Source organism: Limanda limanda, chromosome 6 (assembly GCF_963576545.1).
Source record: "Limanda limanda chromosome 6, fLimLim1.1, whole genome shotgun sequence".
NCBI classification, from domain to species: Eukaryota; Metazoa; Chordata; class Actinopteri; order Pleuronectiformes; family Pleuronectidae; genus Limanda; species Limanda limanda.
In genome coordinates this window covers 21,145,595-21,163,248 of record NC_083641.1, presented here as the reverse complement: position 1 = coordinate 21,163,248, position 17,654 = coordinate 21,145,595, and the positions used below count along the sequence as shown (strand labels likewise).

Sequence of the window (17,654 nt, the reverse complement as noted above, 5' to 3'; positions counted from 1 at the left end):
TAATTTGTGTTTTGGGGGGTAATCCACTTCCATTGAACAGAATTCAGCCTATTTGTCAAACTTAAATGTAGGTAAGTATGTAATGAGACTTGTATTTTTCTATTAAGTACATTGTAAACTACTTGTACAAGTACTTTAAAGTACTTTTACTATGGACGAGCTGCTGAAGCGTCTATATTGAACCTGATGTCTGTTCCATCCGGGCGAAGTTTGGGGATCTGTGTGTGACAGGAAAAACCCAGAATATAGAATGGCCATATGTCAGTGTGAATGTGACTTGTAGTATAAAGCGCTTTCAGTGGTTATTAAGACTAGAAAAGCTCAATCTAACTGCAGTCCATTTACCATTTGCCACATTCCCCTTCACCTTCACATTTCATTATACCATTTAAATGTTAACAGTTGTTAGCACGCTGTATGAAGGACATCATTAGACAGGCCCCGCCAGTGGCCCCTCCTCAGACCATCTCAGATTTGACCTTTATTTCAGATTTCTAGCGTGGATAGACAGCGCCTGAGTGATGCGCGTGTGGTATTTGTTCTCTCCAGTCCCCATCAGATCAACTGGCTCCGGGTGGACGATGATGTGCCGTCTCACGCTGTGGTCACCGGCTCCGACCTCTACATCGAGAACCTGAACAAGTCCTACAACGGCACCTATCGCTGCGTGGCGTCCAACACGGTGGGCGAGGCCTACGACGACTACATCCTCTATGTATATGGTAGGTATTACTTTTCATTGCACCCCGTGTTTAAATGCCTCCATCACTCTTATTACACCAGAATTCAGCCCGTATTGCTGATATACTGAGATTTATAGACTCAACTACCAACTGCAGCTTTGGCAGTCAGAGGATTGTATTGCACCGATACGGATTTACTGCAGCGTTTGTGCAGTAAACAGATTCACATTTCAAACATATATGGATCTAAGCCATTAGTGAGAGGAACAGGGGGCTTAATCACAGAAGGTGGCTGCAGATGACAAATCCACAGTGCTCCCAATTTATGTTGGAGATTTGAACTGCGGCTGTGCTGTTAATGCACAAAGACGAGATTGAACCGTACAGAGTGCAAAGAGAAGGATAAAGTGGCTGTTGGCTTTGGACTAGTGTGTTAGAAACCCAGCAAGTGAGATTTCTCCTGGTAGATTTATATTTAAAATGTTGGAGTAGAGAATGGATCAGTTGGAAGAGTCTGTATTGTCTCATTCTTACACACTTCTGACATTAAGGGGCCGTATGAGCTGGTGTACAACGTTTTTATTTCCCCCTTCAATAGATTCATTCTAAGACTGATATTTTTAAAAATCGTTTTCTTCTACATTTAAGTATGCATTTCACTATTGCTCTTTCAGACTACAGCACCACTCTCATGCACTGTTTACAGTTTGTTATCCTCCTGCTCAAAACATATCTAAATATTTCTACTGACCTTGGAACTGTAATTGCATCCTCTTTTGGGGCTAAGCTCGGGGCAGTTGAACAGAGGAGGAGGACACTGCCAGCTTAGACCAGGATTAGGCTTCATCACATCCTCACATACAGTGTATTCCATAAAATCAAAATGAATTCAAAGCAAATCATGAAGACTATGACTTGACTCCTGGATATGACTATTCACCTTTACTTTCTATGATAAAGAGATGGGCTCTGGTGCTGTTGACTCACATTGAAGTGGGTGGAATGTCAATGTGCTCTGCAGCCAACCAGTAAAGGACAATAATAGGACGATTTCTCCCAGGACTAGACTGGAAATGTCGTGGATGGTTTGATCCCCTTGGTGTCACCCGCCTTTCAGTGATGCCACCTTTTCATTTTACCTTTATATGAATGTCACTCGTGGTACACGCATAGCAGTTTTAATATTTTTATTGGGAGTGTCAGAATCCCAAAACACAACAATTGATAGAAAAAAATCCAAAATACATCAAATACATTAGTAATACAAGGAAATGCAGTTACTGTTTCCACCGCCACTGAATTCACTCCACAATATCTGAATATAGTTTCAACGTCTTTGCAAACAACTCAACTGTTTAAAGGTGCACCAGCCATCTTTGCACTTAAATCCCAAAGCATGAACAGCAGGAGGCAACTGTTTGAAGTTTTGAGAACGAGGACGACTTCATCATTCACAAATCATGAAACGTGACGTCTATGCAGTACACACTCCTCGGACCTTAATTCCCTATTTCTGGTGGCTGGCAGGGGTGAATGAGGACGAGGGGGAAACAAATGTGCTGCAGGTGCTGCCATTGTTGGAGAGTTCAGCGTTCTCTCCTCGGAGCGCCTGCTCCCTGCTGTTTAGAAGAACGTTTTGTATTTCGCTCCCAAGTTTCAATTTGTTTCTGCCTGGGTCCCGAGAACATTGTCTCCCAGAGACCGTACACGGAACAAGGAGAAAAGGTGACTCCTCTGCACAAACTCCCTGCTTCTCCAGTGTAATTATCATGTGTGTAGAATGGATGCATTTAATTAAAAATCTTAACCTGGTGTAGTCAATCTTGTATCCCAACTAAAGACGTCATATGTTGAGGGGGAAAAAACTTATTATGACTATCATCCAGTCTGTGGGGATTGATTCAGCTTGTACGTTTTTTTCTTTATTGAGCAAAAGTATTTTCTCCAGGAAACCTTTTTATAATGAACATTCATGTTTCCAGAACTCACTGCTATGGCAGAGTCGGATATCTGTCGACGGTTTCAGGCAGGTGTGAGGAGTCATGCTGCTTAGAGAATAAAGCAATCAAATGAAATGTGCACCTTTCCAAAAATTGTCACACTGTTTCTGGTGAAAACATTCAATGGTGGGTTATAATATTTTATACATCACACACATCTAACAGATTTTTAGATGTTGTTAGATTTAGTCACCGGAACCAGCAGTCACATTAAAACCCAAATAACATGTAATGTTGTAAGCAGCTGTTGAAAATAGGCTCATTGAGGTTTTTGCGATAGAGACGATTGCAGGTTGTAGACTGGTGCTATCGTTTGGACTCTGGTTGTTTTGGTGGAATGCATTTAGAAAAGAAATACAGTTTGCATGTCAACACTAATCGAAGGGCAAGCAGTCATTTTAATGGAAGGACAAGGTCTTGGGCAGAGGAGACCAAAAAAGTCAGGAGAAATCACAGAAGAATAACTGGGAGTGTTGCGGATGCATTATGTTTAAATAACTAGGGACTGAATTTCTACTCCTGGAAATATGAAAAATGTCATCACTGGCTTCTGACTGGTTTAGTAGATAGGTGTTGTTGATGTGAGGAAAATGCGGGAAGAGAAACCATGTGGTGTTTTACGAATGTCTTAAAAACTGTTCAAACACCGCAGGGCCTCACTAATCCAAATCTCAATCTCAAGGTACACAGCTTTCGGACAGGCCCTGCTTTTTTCTCATCGCGGAAGTATTTTCAGTTGCTTGAAAAAATAAAAAGTCTCCCAGCACACACTCACACCATTGAGCCCCATGTCTGACGTTCAGCAGGTCTGCATGTAGATTGATGTTCAGAGAAAGAATCTGTGTACTTCACATGTGTGACTTTGCCACTGTGACATAGGTTTCCTGTGAGTCTCCTAACTCCGCCGCCCCATGGTTATTCATCATCGTGCTCTGCCAGGCAGATGATGACATCTGCTTGTCCCCAATGGGCCCAGTAATGATCGCTCCCAAACAAAAGGACGACACATCCCGGCAAATCGCTTACTCAAGGCAGACTTATTCAAGCTTTCATGACTAAACTGTTGTGCGAAGATTCTTCTGGAACCAAGAATTTAACGCAGCCTCTCCTGGAATGAATCCCCTGATTGTGTGATTGTGTCGTGTCAAATGCAGATATTTGAAGTAGTATTATAATATTGTAGTTATTTGAGAACTTGTGAAAGATGTGTGTCTTGTGCGTCATAACACTTGCATGAATGATTGAAAAGCAATAGGAAGCGAATGTTCTCTCGTTGAGGATTGCAACCTACAGTATCTTTATCATCAGTGTTTGTGCCTTTGGCTACGACTCCTTCGATTAGCAACGTGCTATTCACATATTTTAACAGATTCCATCAAACACTGTTTCTGTGGTGCAGGAGGATTGGAAAGCTCTATGACTTCAGTTCCCTGTAATGAGACACAGGAGCTTGGTAAGAGGTGTTCATAACTGCGTATAATTATGTCTGCAACTCCCACACCTCTTTTTGTCGAGGATTTAATGCCAGAAAAAAATCCTGTTGTGGTCCATATGAGGGTTTGTTGTCCCTGACTAATCACGCTTGCTGCAGTGGCTTAATCCTTGTGTGTTTCTGCAACGTAGATTGGTTTTACCATGATAACCTGTTTAGTGCAACCTGAACCGTGAACTAATGCATCATTCCTACTAACTCCTGCAAACCCCATTCTCATATGTGTCTACAAAATCTGGCATTTTATCTATCTGGCATTTAGTTTTATAAACTTTTAAAGCCATCATATACCTGTTCATTCAACCAACTGCATGCAACAAACTCATTATTTTAAAGAGTTAATTATGTTATTGTTGAGGGTTATTGATAAAAGGTCGCCCGTTTGTCCTTCAGTTCTCCGTCCGTCCATCCCTCTGCCACCGTCTACTTCAGGGCTCTTCTTTTTCAAAAAGACGAATGACCTTTCACAGTGCGGCAGCCCCGACAGGTGTGAGACCGATGTAAATCCACGACAAATCAACTCCCCATTGCTGTGAATGTGTTGTGAGGATGTGTCGCTGGTCGAACAAAGCCTGTGAAAGAGTCTTGTCATGCTGCTGTCCGCAAGGGTGTGTCTGCAGCAGGCGGTGAATTGTGCCCCCTGGCCAGTGTGTGGGGGGGTGCGGGAGACTCGTTGGCCAGACAGGGGCCTGTCTCTCTATAACTCAAACATACTGTCTGTTGGCAGGAGACCAATGCGGCTGTTACCAACTCAGTTCAGCCACAGTTGACTTTTTGACCCATAAATCTTCCACGGACAAGAAGTCAAAGAATCTCAAGCCAGTGGAAATTTGGGGTTTATCCGGGTTTTTGATACAATGTGAGAAGACATGACTCATGAGCGGCTGTCCCTGTGACTTTCACAAATAATGATGCAAAATAATGAGAAACAGCTATCAGCACTAAATCTCAAGATTATTTTGTCTCAATAAGAATAAAATAGATAAGACGTAACGACCCTGTGTTTTTGAGGAATGCTATGCGACATGTCAGGTAAACGGAGCGATACAGCAAGAGAAACAAATAGAGAAAAAGAAGAAGAAAAATATCATCCTGTTGTTGTTGTTGTTGTTGTCGTAGACAGGCAGGTTTAAGCAAGCGTAGATAAACAATTTCTCCAACATTGTTTCTCTTTATGGTTAAATTTTCTCATATCAAATTCCTCAGTGATATAAATTCTCCCTGAAAATACGGCCCCTCCAAAACACACTCATATTTCAGCCCTCATAATGCTGAGCCCAGAGTCATCCAGCCTGGAAATTGCCCATGGAGAATTCTTGTTCGGCTGGATATTATATGTGCCACATCCTATCCTGGCCTTTGTGAAGACCCTCTTCCCTGAATGGCCAATTTCCCTCTTCCAGACACTGACATTTCAGCTATCAGACTGCCTTCAGTCACAGGGAAGGAAATCTATCCCACCCCCCTCTTCAAATACTGTCAGAGCAGAATCTCTTCCTGATACCCTGATACCCCCCTACCTCAGTCAACACTACCTCCGCCCGTACACTCCATCCCCGGCGGCAACATTATGCTGTCCTTGATGTTTTATCATTAGTTTGGGAGTGTGTGGTCCCCCACTGCTTTCTTTTGATGGAGTGCAGACAGTAAAGGCATGGAGACAGCCAGCTAATTTCCCCTGCTGTGACTCTCCCACAGCAAGGGGTTGTGCTATCTCCTCTGCACCAGAGCCAGGCAGATACACCCCTGACGAGGAAGCTTTCAGCCCTCCTCAGTACCACGGCACACCTGAATTGCCCTCCATTTTGTCTTTCTGATGATTTTCTTTGAGGGTTAGCACCAGATCTAATCAGTGCGGGTGGACGATGCAGCCTGGAGCTCTGCTGTGCTGCAGCGGGAGGCCACCAGAATAGTTTAATTTGTCGTTTGATATTAATTATGGAGAGAAACCGTGGAAAATAGCAACAGCTATCCAGGATTGGCAGAAATTATTATTCACTGTTAATTTGAAAACATATCAATAAAATAAATCCAGTAGTTTAATGTGATACAGCCCAAGTTGTCTTGGTATTTTTGGACATGGTAGAATAGTGTGGCTCTGTTGATGGTCTTCCAGGTGTTCACAGAAATATATCAACAAGTTATAGATAGATTCCCATATTTGGTTAATGATCCCCAGAGGATTCATCCTAATGAATGTGAATGTGATCCCCTAACTTGTCCTACAGTACCAGGACAGTAAAATAATTGTTTATTCTGATATGTTTTGGGATAATCATGGTCACCAGAGGATGAATCCTAAGGATTATGGCGGTTGACTTTTTATATATATTATATTTCATTTTTGTAGCAGTCATCTTTTCCCCATCCATCACTTTTATTCAGACTGAAATCATTCCTTCCTCTTTATAACAAACCAAAGAGATGCATTCTGGGTATAATTAATCTCAAAGTTTTTCTCTTGGGTGATCAAAATACGTGCATAGCTTCTAGAGAAAGTATTTCTATGTAGTACCAAATTCCCATTTTCGTTTCCTGGATGGACTTTCTGTACTGAGCTTCTGTGGAGCGATATTAACACAAAAAAGATCTTAAAATGATTTTTTTACCCCAAAGTGCATCAACCTTGGGAGACATCCACTCGATCGATGACTCAGACTATTGAAGCCTCATTTTAGCTCCATCACTTACATTGAAATTGCTTTAAGAAGGGAACTCTTAAGGGACAGTATTAACTGGAGGAATGATCACAGCAAGCAAAACCTGTTTGAGTGTTCAGATGAGCCAACCCGCCTCACAGAGCATCCAGCACCGACTCCTCACCCATTTTCAGACGTGACCTACGGGTAAAATCCGGAGAATTGGCTTTGGTTAGTTTACAGATTGTTTTACCCCGAGTTTGCCTTTCACACATGCACAACGCAGCCGGAGGTTCTCTGCACAGACGCCTACACAACATCAACAAGTCCTCCACTTTGCTCAGGTGAGAGGTGGAGCAGCCGGGTGCAGCAGGCAGAGGCAGGAAGTGATGTGTTCACTTCACTGCGTGGATCACGTGATTTTCTTGACAACACTGGTGTCGGATCTTGTCACCAAAAACTCTCTTGACATCTTGATATTTATTTTTTATTAATCTCTGTCTGTTGCGCGTTAGAGGCGTCAAACCACCCCCCCGCCCCCACTCACTCAATCCAGTGGGGGATCCCATGCTGGGTTCACACATCGACTTCTCCTGGATTTCTTTGGACTTTTCTAGTACGAGGCCGGTCGGAAAAAGTCCGCAGAAACTGTGGAGCACATCTGGAAGCAGCTGTCGTCTCTTCAAAATCACCTCAGCACAGAACATGTGCATGTTATGGTTTTATAGTGCAGCCTCTTCAATGACCTTTGTCTACTCCTTTACACGTGTCGTCCTTTATTTCTTACACATGTTCTTTATTTTTTTTGACTCTTTTCATCTAGATGCTCCCACTACTATCCCCACACCCACCACCAACCCAGTCAACACGCAAGGTACTGTATGCCCCCACTACTGTCCCTCTCAGCAATCGTGTGTGTGTGTGTGTGTGTGTGTGTGTGTGTGTGTGTGATTGCATGCATGTATGACCCGCAGCTAGGGGACAGAAAAGCATTGTACCTGAGGCTGAGACAGTCTGCGGGTGACCAGTTCTAATCAGATGGTGCTGCCGATAGGTGACATTGAAGACAGGCGGCGCAGAGACACCTGTCATAGCCCTTTCCAGTCACATGTTTGATCAGAGAAAAAATGTAGAGCCTGCGCTTTGCTGTCCTGCTATCTTATCAGCATCTGCAGCCATATCTCAACCGGCCCGTCCGTCATATTATAACGCCCTTTGCATCTCCCGGACAAATACCAGTCACATTTCGTCTTTGAGAGGCCAAAAAACATCAATAACTATTTTCTCAGTGACGTGTGAAATAAATGAAAGGCGCTTCATTCACTGTTTATAGCCGAGTAACCTTTTGACAACTTCTGTGAGCACTATTTAAGACTTTGATTTATCTCTGTGGCAAATTTTTATTTCAATATTAACCATTAAAAAAAAAAAAAATGCTATTATGTCAAAAGCACCACTAAGGCTACGCAGATGGCAGAGGCAACCTTGGGAGTTGGCATTTGGATATGCCAAAATGTGACATTTCAATACAAAAACTATCCTTAAAGAATAGATCAGTTCATCAATAGCTGCTTTAGAGATGTGGCAGGTTTGGCCCTTTTGTCATGACCGCTCTGCAATTCATGCAGTCATGAAAATGTAGAGCAGCAACATTCACATAATAAGTGTGAAACCCGATGTGATGCTGCATCATAAACTCTGCTATTGTAATGAGGTCGGATACAATGTATTACCACGTTTATTTCATCTGACAATTTAGTTTTTCGTTGTTATGTATTTTATTTAGATTAAAAATAGAGTCAAGAGTCAAAAATAGATCTGTCTGTCGTCACGTGGACGATCACTCTGACAGCTCACCTCGCCTTTGCATTTTTTTTTTTAATTGCCTCTTTACGTTTGAGACTTGGACTTCAAACCTGCTTCTTTTCCTGTCTGAGTTTTTTCGCGGCGTGTCCTTGATCATGCTGCAGGAGAACGGCATCATTTCATTCTCTCTCTCTCTCTCTCTCTCTCTCTCTCTCTCTCTCTCTCTCTCTCTCTCTCTCTCTCTCTCTCTCTCTCTCTCTCTCTCTCTCTCCCTCTCTCTCTCTCCCCTCCCTCTCTCCCCTCCCTCTCTCTCTCTGTCTGGGTGTGGCCCAGTCAAACAGGAAGTTGCTTTTGCGGAGCTGTGCATTACTCTGCATTTCCATCCTAAGCTCCTCTCCTCGGAATAACACTGATGCAGCCGCCTCTGTGTTCTCTGCTGTAACATTCCAGTAATTTCCGAAAGACAGGCTTGAAAGAGGATTTACCATGATTTATGCAGTACATGCTGGGAGGATGTAATTGAGCTTTCTTGCAGTTCACTACTCTTCTAAATACCCTGTCACAGGGGCAATGCTAAGCTGGCTCGCGGTAGATTGCTTTGCGCTACCTTAATCAGCATAACAGCACAGTATAGCATTTCCCTCTCGCCTGTAAGGAAGTGTACGGCGTGATTTCTTATTCATACAGTATAACCCGGGCGTGAATAGGCTGCCACCACCATGCTGTGATTTTCTGCTGTAATCAGAGGCCACTGAACTACCACTACTTATATATGGCCCTAATTTTAAAGCTGCAATCAATACATTTACACTTCTCACCAGATATAAATCAAGTTTATCACAAAAGAAACCCTCATTATTTGACCAACTAACTGATTATAATTTGAAACAATCGTATAAAAGACAATCAGCTGAGCTTGTGGTTATTTAAATCACTTTTATGGATATTATTACATAGTTATGGGTTTAGTTGTACTGTACTGTAATAAGTAGTTGTCATTCATCTGCCACACTCATTGATTTTTTTATATATTTTGTAATGAATAATTGACTGACATTATTTATGGATGTGTTGATGTTATGAGCATGAGATGCTTGCAGATCAGATTTTGTGTTTGTGTGTGTGTGTTTGTTGTTTGGACCTTGCTTTTATTATTGTATCAATTTTTTTATTTGAACATTTTTATGTGGTGACCGTGGGAAGATTAGCAACTGCCATGTCAGCTAATTGGAATTCAATGAAGTAGATTTAGTTGTTTGTAGATTTTAAATCCACGAACGTAGGACACGTTTACGTTTCTTTACTGGATGGATTAACTGAATGGACAGAATAAGCTTGCGGTCATTCCCTAATCCACACAAGCAGCACGTCTGTTTTCCCTTTGGATGGAAGAAAACATGAAAGGGGATTTATGAATATTGTTAACTCAGTTCCTTCTCTGTTTGAATCATAATTGATCCGAAAAATAAGGTTTTGTTCAAAATGCTACAATTTAACTTTCAAGGTTTTCCTCTTTGTACCTGTTGAAACCGAAGTGCCAGTTGAAGGCCTAATTATGTTAGTGTGTGTGTGTGTGTGTGTGTGTGTATGTGTGTGTGTGCAGATTAGTCACGTCTTTCGTGTGTTTGAAAGTTTTAGGTCTTGTTTTTCTCCACATGCCCAAATTAGCTGATATTCAGCTTTTAATATAGTGAATTTTCAATGGATACTGATGTATGGACCATTTTTAACTTATACTGAACTTACACTTTTTAAAATTTCCCTTACAAATAGAACCAAATGGCGTAGATCTTTATATGAAATCTCCCTGTAATTTGCATCTTAATAAAAGCAAACTTTTAGGAAATCATGATGAAAGGTTTCTGGAATTTAACAGGAAAGTAAAGGATGAAAATTTTGCCAACAATATTTACTAAAGGAAAATAACTTATTTGACGTGTTGCATCAAGAGAAACTTGGCAGAAATCGTTCTTCTCTCACTGCCAAACAGGCAAACACTCAGACATCTGAGAAATATAAGTGTTCAAGATGGACAGTAGGCGCTTATAGCACCACAGGAAAAAATCACACTGCACAAGTCTTTTGTCAGTGGTTGTATTTCTTTTGGGCAGAGGGTCGAGTTTACCCAGAATCCCCAGCTCTGGAGGAGTAAAGGGAGTCTGTGGCAATAATGCTCCAGCTCGTCAGATGCTCAGAGATGATCCAATTCAATGCAATGCAGGGACATCATATCCCGGCTAAGCCTCAAGTAACCCCCCTCCCCCGGCTTTCTGAGAAGAGCCAGAGGAAACGACAAGGAACAAGGAATAATGTTGTAGACTTGACTGGAAAGACCCACAGATCGACAGTCCAGGGATAACTGCTGTTTGGACCGCAGCTAGATAAACTGAAGACATCATCCCTGTCACTTTGAAAAATCTTATCTCCTATTCTGCTCTTATCATTTGTGTAGTTTGTGTTGCATTTGGTTGCTGGAGCATTTTGTAACCTGAAATTAATACCTGCAGACATTTATATAATGATCTCTGTGCTATGATTTTCAAGTTAATTTATCTTGATCCAGTGCACATCAGTCAGAAATAAGTGTAAGAGTAAATTACATCTCTCTTTTGTACAAAAAACACAAACACAACAATTACCTTTCAAACATTATCTGTTATCTGTAAAAGATAAGTTAGTACAGTTCAGACTTACATAACATTTCTAGTTTATTAAACTGCCATTATTATATGAAATACAACAATCAGTTTCAGGGTATTTTGCGATCTGTTCTATTCATTCAAATGCTTGTGCTGTTCTTACTCTTGCACATCCCCTGAAACCAAACACCCTTACATTGCCGAAGTGTCCTTGGGCAGGACGCTGAACCCCAAATTGCCCGACAGTGCATGAATGTTGTGGGTTGAAGTGCTGCACATCGATGCACTGTATGAATGTGTCTGTGGGTGAATAGCAAAACTGTAGTGTAAAGAGCTCTGAGTGGTCATCAGGACTAGAGAGGGAAACTAGTTCTCTGAGCTCGACATTATTCCGGTTTATGGATCGTACTTGGGTGTAAAATAACAACCAATAATGGCTTCGCAAGCAAACATTACACTGCACATGAAGTTGAGTCAGGCTTACATACTGCACCCATCAGACTTTATAATACCACCAACCATAATTAAGTTTTTTATTGCTTGCATTGGTTAAGCTGTCAGGGATTTGTCGATCCTAATGCCTTTAACATGCGGAGCACAGAGTACATACATGACTTCAGGGTTATTCTGACGCCTTTGTTATGAAAAACGTGGGATTTTTCTTTCCCCCAGCGTGAGTTAAATCGTGTGATTTAGCATCAGATGGCGTTTTAGGAATCCATTTCTGGCAGGTTTTCATACATGTTCTGTTTGCTGTTTTCCTCCTTCAGCGCTGGTACATGTTAGGTGTTGGCAGGTTTCCACTGCTGTTAAGTCTTGGGATTCCAGCTTCAGCTCCATGTACGCTATTGACTTCAACAAAGACTGCTCCAAGTGCATTTAGTATTCAACATAATTAGTCAATAAACATCCACAGGCGCTGTTTTAACTCTCACTTGTATCATTTGTCTTTGAAGTATTTCATTGGAAGAATTAAAGAATCATTTAGAAATGCTAATTAGTTTTTTCCTCACATTTGTTTACTCCGATTCAGGACGATTTTGAGATTCTTCTGACCTGCAGTTTTTTTTCTTTCTTCTAAACAGTCATTAAAGAAAGAAAATATCATAATGGTCCATTTTAATTGGTCTCAAGGGAATAAGTTAGTAATGCCAACCCACCCTGAAGTTAAAAGAGTTATTTATTGCAGTAATATTGAGCTCTCTTTCTTTTTTCATGGAGCAGTTGTAAATGGTAACGAGAGCTCTACTTATCACATTATGGGTTTGGAGATTGAATGTTATGTGCGAATGAACTCAATTTGTGTCAGACTCATTCTCTGCAGATAAGGTGTTCTTCTGTGGCGTCTTACTTAAGGCGACTGTAGGAGCAGAGGAGGGATTTCTGTTATTCTGTCAACCTTGTTCCTCGCCCTGATCTCCACTCGGGGGGGGAAAGAAGTTGAAGAGGGAGCGCGAAGTGGAGATGGGTGCGAGCTGCCTTTGTACACGGAAATGTGAAAATCTCAAAAGACACAACAAACAGCCAAGCGGTTCAAATTCACTCCACAATTTCCATTCATTTGCCAATTTATTAGTTAGTCAGACGTTGTGTTCGTACATTGTTGTGCTTGTTACAAAGAACTCTGGGAATCTATTAAATGGCCGTGCAGTGGCATTGAAATTCAACCGAGGGCAACATTGTGCTGCGTTGATGGTCTTCAACAACGGCAATGAGAAAAATTATTGGGGTGAGATTGCCCATGAGTGCTCATCTCATTAAGTTCAGTTCCTCTTTCCGAACGACAACAAATACAAAAGCCACGGATGTCGGCAGTTCAATGCTGCAAGACACTCCCTGAGCCGATTCTGCAGCGCCGCCCCATTGTCCTGCTACTGTCCATGAATGGTTTACTGCGAGAGGCTATTCAGTGCATGTGAAGGCTTTGCTCTACCAATGCAAGAGAGTCATTGTTTCAATTATGTCCATGTAATTACATCTATAAATTGTAATGTGTTTGTGTGTGTGTGGGATGGCGCGTGTGTTTGCATGTGCGTGATAGGTCTCGTTCTGTGACCAGAAAATAACTAATAAAAGAAAGTGAAAAAAAAAGACGGGAAAACTGAAATTATGTTCCGTGTAATAAGCCTGGTGACAAGTTCACAGCTCAGATCTCCGCGGTGACAGATAAGTCTGACAGGACGCTCCGATACTGGCCAGAGTGGCAATTAGTCATTCCAGTACAGAGACAGAAAGGTGGGACTGTAAAGCATGTGGCGCTGGGAGTTCAGTGAAGCAGCTTCCACCACCGCACAGACACGAGCATCAGTTGCAAATCCTCTTTATTCCCCCATAAATCCCCACGGCTGTGCACATCCTGTCAGGACGGCGGTGTGGGCATGTCAGCACTCCCCGATCGACCCGTGAGCCAGGCTGCGCTGGCGGTATGGACACCGGCTACATTACAGACATAATCAAATTCTACTTATTTCAAGTGTGAGGCCACAAAGGCCGGAGTAATAACACCGCCTGTCATTTGGAGGCTCTCTCTATTCTAAGCCCCTGGTGGTATTATGAATGCATATGTATTGAACATGAACGGCCACAGGGAATCACACTCCTGATCCCTGGATGTGTTCGAGCACCGGATGACAAACTAATTAAACGCAGGAAGAAGGTGGAATGAAAGTAATGGAAACATGACATTTGGTGAATAAAACCTGCTCTTGTTGAGGTCGGAGATCCACATCTGCCCCTCTGGAGCCTAGAACTTCCTTTTCACTCCGATTCCAAAATACAGGGATTGGACAAAATACAATTTTTTTTAATCGAGGTCCAGGAGAACTGCTCATAGAGACGCTGATCCAACCGAACCAGGGGACTGTATAAAGAAGCCATCTTATAGTCAGCCCTCTTGGTACAGTATCCTGAATCCTGCAATCAACTGGCTCTGTTATATATCTGGGTTTTTATATATGACAGCATAATAACGACATTATTTTATTGTGGTGAACTATTCCTTTGTTTGTGAGAAGCTCTCTTTTCAAACCAGCCTGGTTCAGCAAAATGATTCTTCTGATCTATAAAAAAAAGTCTGTTGCTCTTTATCATCTGTCAAACTATCAGATTTTACAGTGATCTACTTGGTGTGTGTGTTTTGTTTTTTTTTTATTTATTTTTGTCAAGGTTTACTAACAGGGATTTCCTTGGTCTTTTCTTCACCTCATCTCACAGAAACGGTTTCTGTAGAAATGTCTCAAAACGCATTTAATTAAGTTTCCCCCGCCAAAAGTGAAAAAGGTTGCATAAAGTATTAAAAGTCTTCAATTTAATTTAAAGTTGTCTTTTTTTGTAGCAGCAATGTTTGCTTATGAGGTTGCAGCTTGTTGCAACAGCGGCTTGAGGCATATTAGAGGAAGCATAATTATATAATGGTCTCATAATGCGCAGCTGTCTGTTTTAATCTAAACATTTTTACAAATTAATAATTTTTTAATCCAGTGATCTACTCATCCATTGTCTGATACTTATCACACTTCAGGTAAACAGAAGATACAGATTTTTTTTTTTAAGTGTGTGATAATAAATAATGGTGGTTTAGATTTTAACTTTAACCTCCTGGTTATTATTATGTGAGCTGGGTATGACATCTTTGTCATGTGATACCTTTTTAAAAATTGTCAAATTGATGCAGCAGACACATCCTGACATTATTATGGGCCAGAAAAACATTTCCCATAATTCCACCGATAGAATCTTGTGAAATATTGAATATGAAAAGTGATTATCTTGAAAATAATGTCATTATTTAGCTTAACTTTAAACAAAGAGCTCAGATAGCACATTATACGCAGGTGTTAATTGGACGTGTGAAGTTGCTATTCGCGCAGAGCAGATGATTTCCCCTGCTGTTATGATAAAATAATGTTAAACCTCACATTGTTGTCAGATGTTAATGTTTTTACACCCACTGCAAAAAAACCAACACCTTCAAATGTGAAATCTAGAATACCATCATCATTGTTTTCACTCTGATCCTCCTACAGAAGACATTATATTATATAACCGCATGACCTTTATGTTAAAAATCATGTTACGAAACAGCTAAGACCTTCATTTCATTGCATTATGTAACATGTCTCATAACCTCCTTACATTATAATGCACTCATGCAGCAACACTGTGACCGAAACATTTCTTGTGTGTGCTACGTTAAATTTGATGTTTCTGTGGCTTCTTCCTGTTCAGTAGTAAACTCGATATAGGCAACATGATATGCAACCAACCATAGCAGTCGATACTGCAGGTGTTATGGGATTTTAAGTTCCTCTGTGACATTTTTGTGATAAGAGTCTCAGCGCTTACTCTGGCCAGATTTCTCTCTCGGCTAAATAAAACTCTCCCTCTGCGAGCGGAGGGGGCTGAGACCCTGCATGTTTCCTGGTGGAAGTGTCAAAAGGGAGACAGCGGTGAGCAAGGTGAGGGCATGGAGGTGTAGGGAGGCTGAGAGGGGGAGGGGAGGAGACAGAGCTGCACACAGGCCATTTAGCGGCTGTATGTTCATTAGCATGGAGCATGAGCCGTTCTCCTCCCGCCGGGACTGGGCTGTGCTATCTGGCATCGCCGATACAGTAAACAAACCTCACACATCCCTGCTCCACACACACAGCGACGCGCAGCTGTGGCTCGCTCCGTGCAGACGAGTCCATTTCTAACGACGTGCTCAACCGAAACAAAACTTTTCCTCGTTAATTAGTTTCCTCGCAATCCCACTTCCAACGTGTCCTGCTGCTAATTGAATGCAACTTAGATTGGGTGTCGTTTAAGGTTGAGATGTGAACGTGTCGCTAAGCTCCTCGACTTCGCTTCACGTCGCCATGTTGAGAAATTCTGCACCCTCCATTCGTCTTTTATCAAAATCATTCAAGTCCGGAGCATGACTAGTGAGTGATGGAAAATTGAGCTGCTCTCTCATGCAGCAAAGAACAGCGCAGCCCTTCCCTCACCAGCCACTCCTCCATCAGTGCAAATGTGCACAGATATAGACTATTGATGAATGTCTCTGAACTATTCTGAGACTGGAAATTTAAAAGCTTAAAATTTCTTTTTTTTGCCCTGTTCGTCTGTGGTGCTCTGATAAATCTGGCTAAATTCTAGACAGTGATACTCGCTGACACCTGAGGCAGCCACGTATTTCTCCGCTTGGGGACTCCAGGCGCCAATTTATTTCCAAACTCGTGTCTATTCCTGGTGATTGAGCTCTATGACTTCCAGAAATGGCCTCTTAAATCACAATGTATTTTACAGTGTGTGAACTCTCAGTGAAATTGCAGACTGTGTCGACGGGTTCATGGTGAAATAACCAACCTAAAACATTTTCCAGCGCCGCTCACTCAAGGGACCTGGGTAGAGCTGCCTTCAACATATATGCCTGGTTTATAACTGTTCACGTCACTGGCTTATTAGCTTAGCACAAAGATTGTTAATGAATATTCTTCGAATTGTCACTTGTAAAATAACAAAATGTCATTTTTACTCCATTGATTTACAACACAACAAAAGAGCTGTGTCGTGTTAATTGATATTCTTTATGGGAGCTCTCAGGTGGATTGAGAACAAAAGAAATAGTTTATTTAGCAGAAATGGCCTCAGCTTTGAGTATACTCCATGTCTGTGTGATTTATTTACTACTGTAGCCCTGTGACTGACTGAGAGGGTTTTCTGATCATAAAATTATTTACCGTTATTGTCCTGTTTTCAGACTCCAGAGCCGGTGAGGGGGCACCGCAGAAAATTGACCATGCTGTCATTGGAGGAGTGGTTGCCGTGGTGATGTTTGCCATCCTCTGTGCACTCATTGTTCTTGGTCGATACTTTGCCCGACACAAAGGTAAAGCACTGGCCACGCAATCATACTTGATCATGAACACATCTCAGAGTTCAAGTGTTTTTTGTTGAAAGTGGAGCGCGATGGGATTGAAGTGCACACGAGGATGAGGAGGCGGAGGAGGTGTGGTGGCTAATTTGTCTGCGCTCTTTTTGCAGGAACTTACTTCACGCACGAAGCCAAAGGGGCGGACGACGCGGCCGACGCGGACACGGCCATCATCAACGCGGAGGGGGGACACAACAACACAGACGAGAAGAAGGAGTACTATATCTAAACTGGACGGGCCAGGAGAGACGGGTGGGAATGCTGCTGGTGATGGTGGTGGTGATGGTGGTGCTGTAGGAGCATTATGTCTAACTCTTGATTGGTTACGAGACGGCTTGAGGGCAGGGAGGGTGAGATTTAAAGTGGAGGAGAAGAAGGAAAAGAGTTGGAAGTAGGACTGCCGGGGCCAAGGTAGTAATAAGAGGCGTTGCTGAGTCTCCTATCCGACCCTTCCTGGACTGCCGGGGCCTGTTCTGTACAG

At 42.1% G+C, this 17,654-nt stretch overlaps 1 protein-coding gene across 2 annotated transcripts in view; it reads left to right on the top strand.

Annotated features, from left to right (window-relative positions):
* The window catches only part of cadm1b (cell adhesion molecule 1b), a 135,194-nt gene extending 117,792 nt beyond the window's left edge, over positions 1-17,402 (top strand). For both annotated transcript variants that reach the window (XM_061073591.1, XM_061073592.1), the window contains exons 8-11: positions 550-722; positions 7,638-7,688; positions 17,000-17,128; positions 17,284-17,402. In XM_061073591.1, the coding sequence (XP_060929574.1) occupies positions 550-722; positions 7,638-7,688; positions 17,000-17,128; positions 17,284-17,402 (472 nt within the window). The remainder of the gene's footprint in view (positions 1-549; positions 723-7,637; positions 7,689-16,999; positions 17,129-17,283) is intronic.
* The last annotated feature ends 252 nt before the right edge of the window (positions 17,403-17,654 follow it).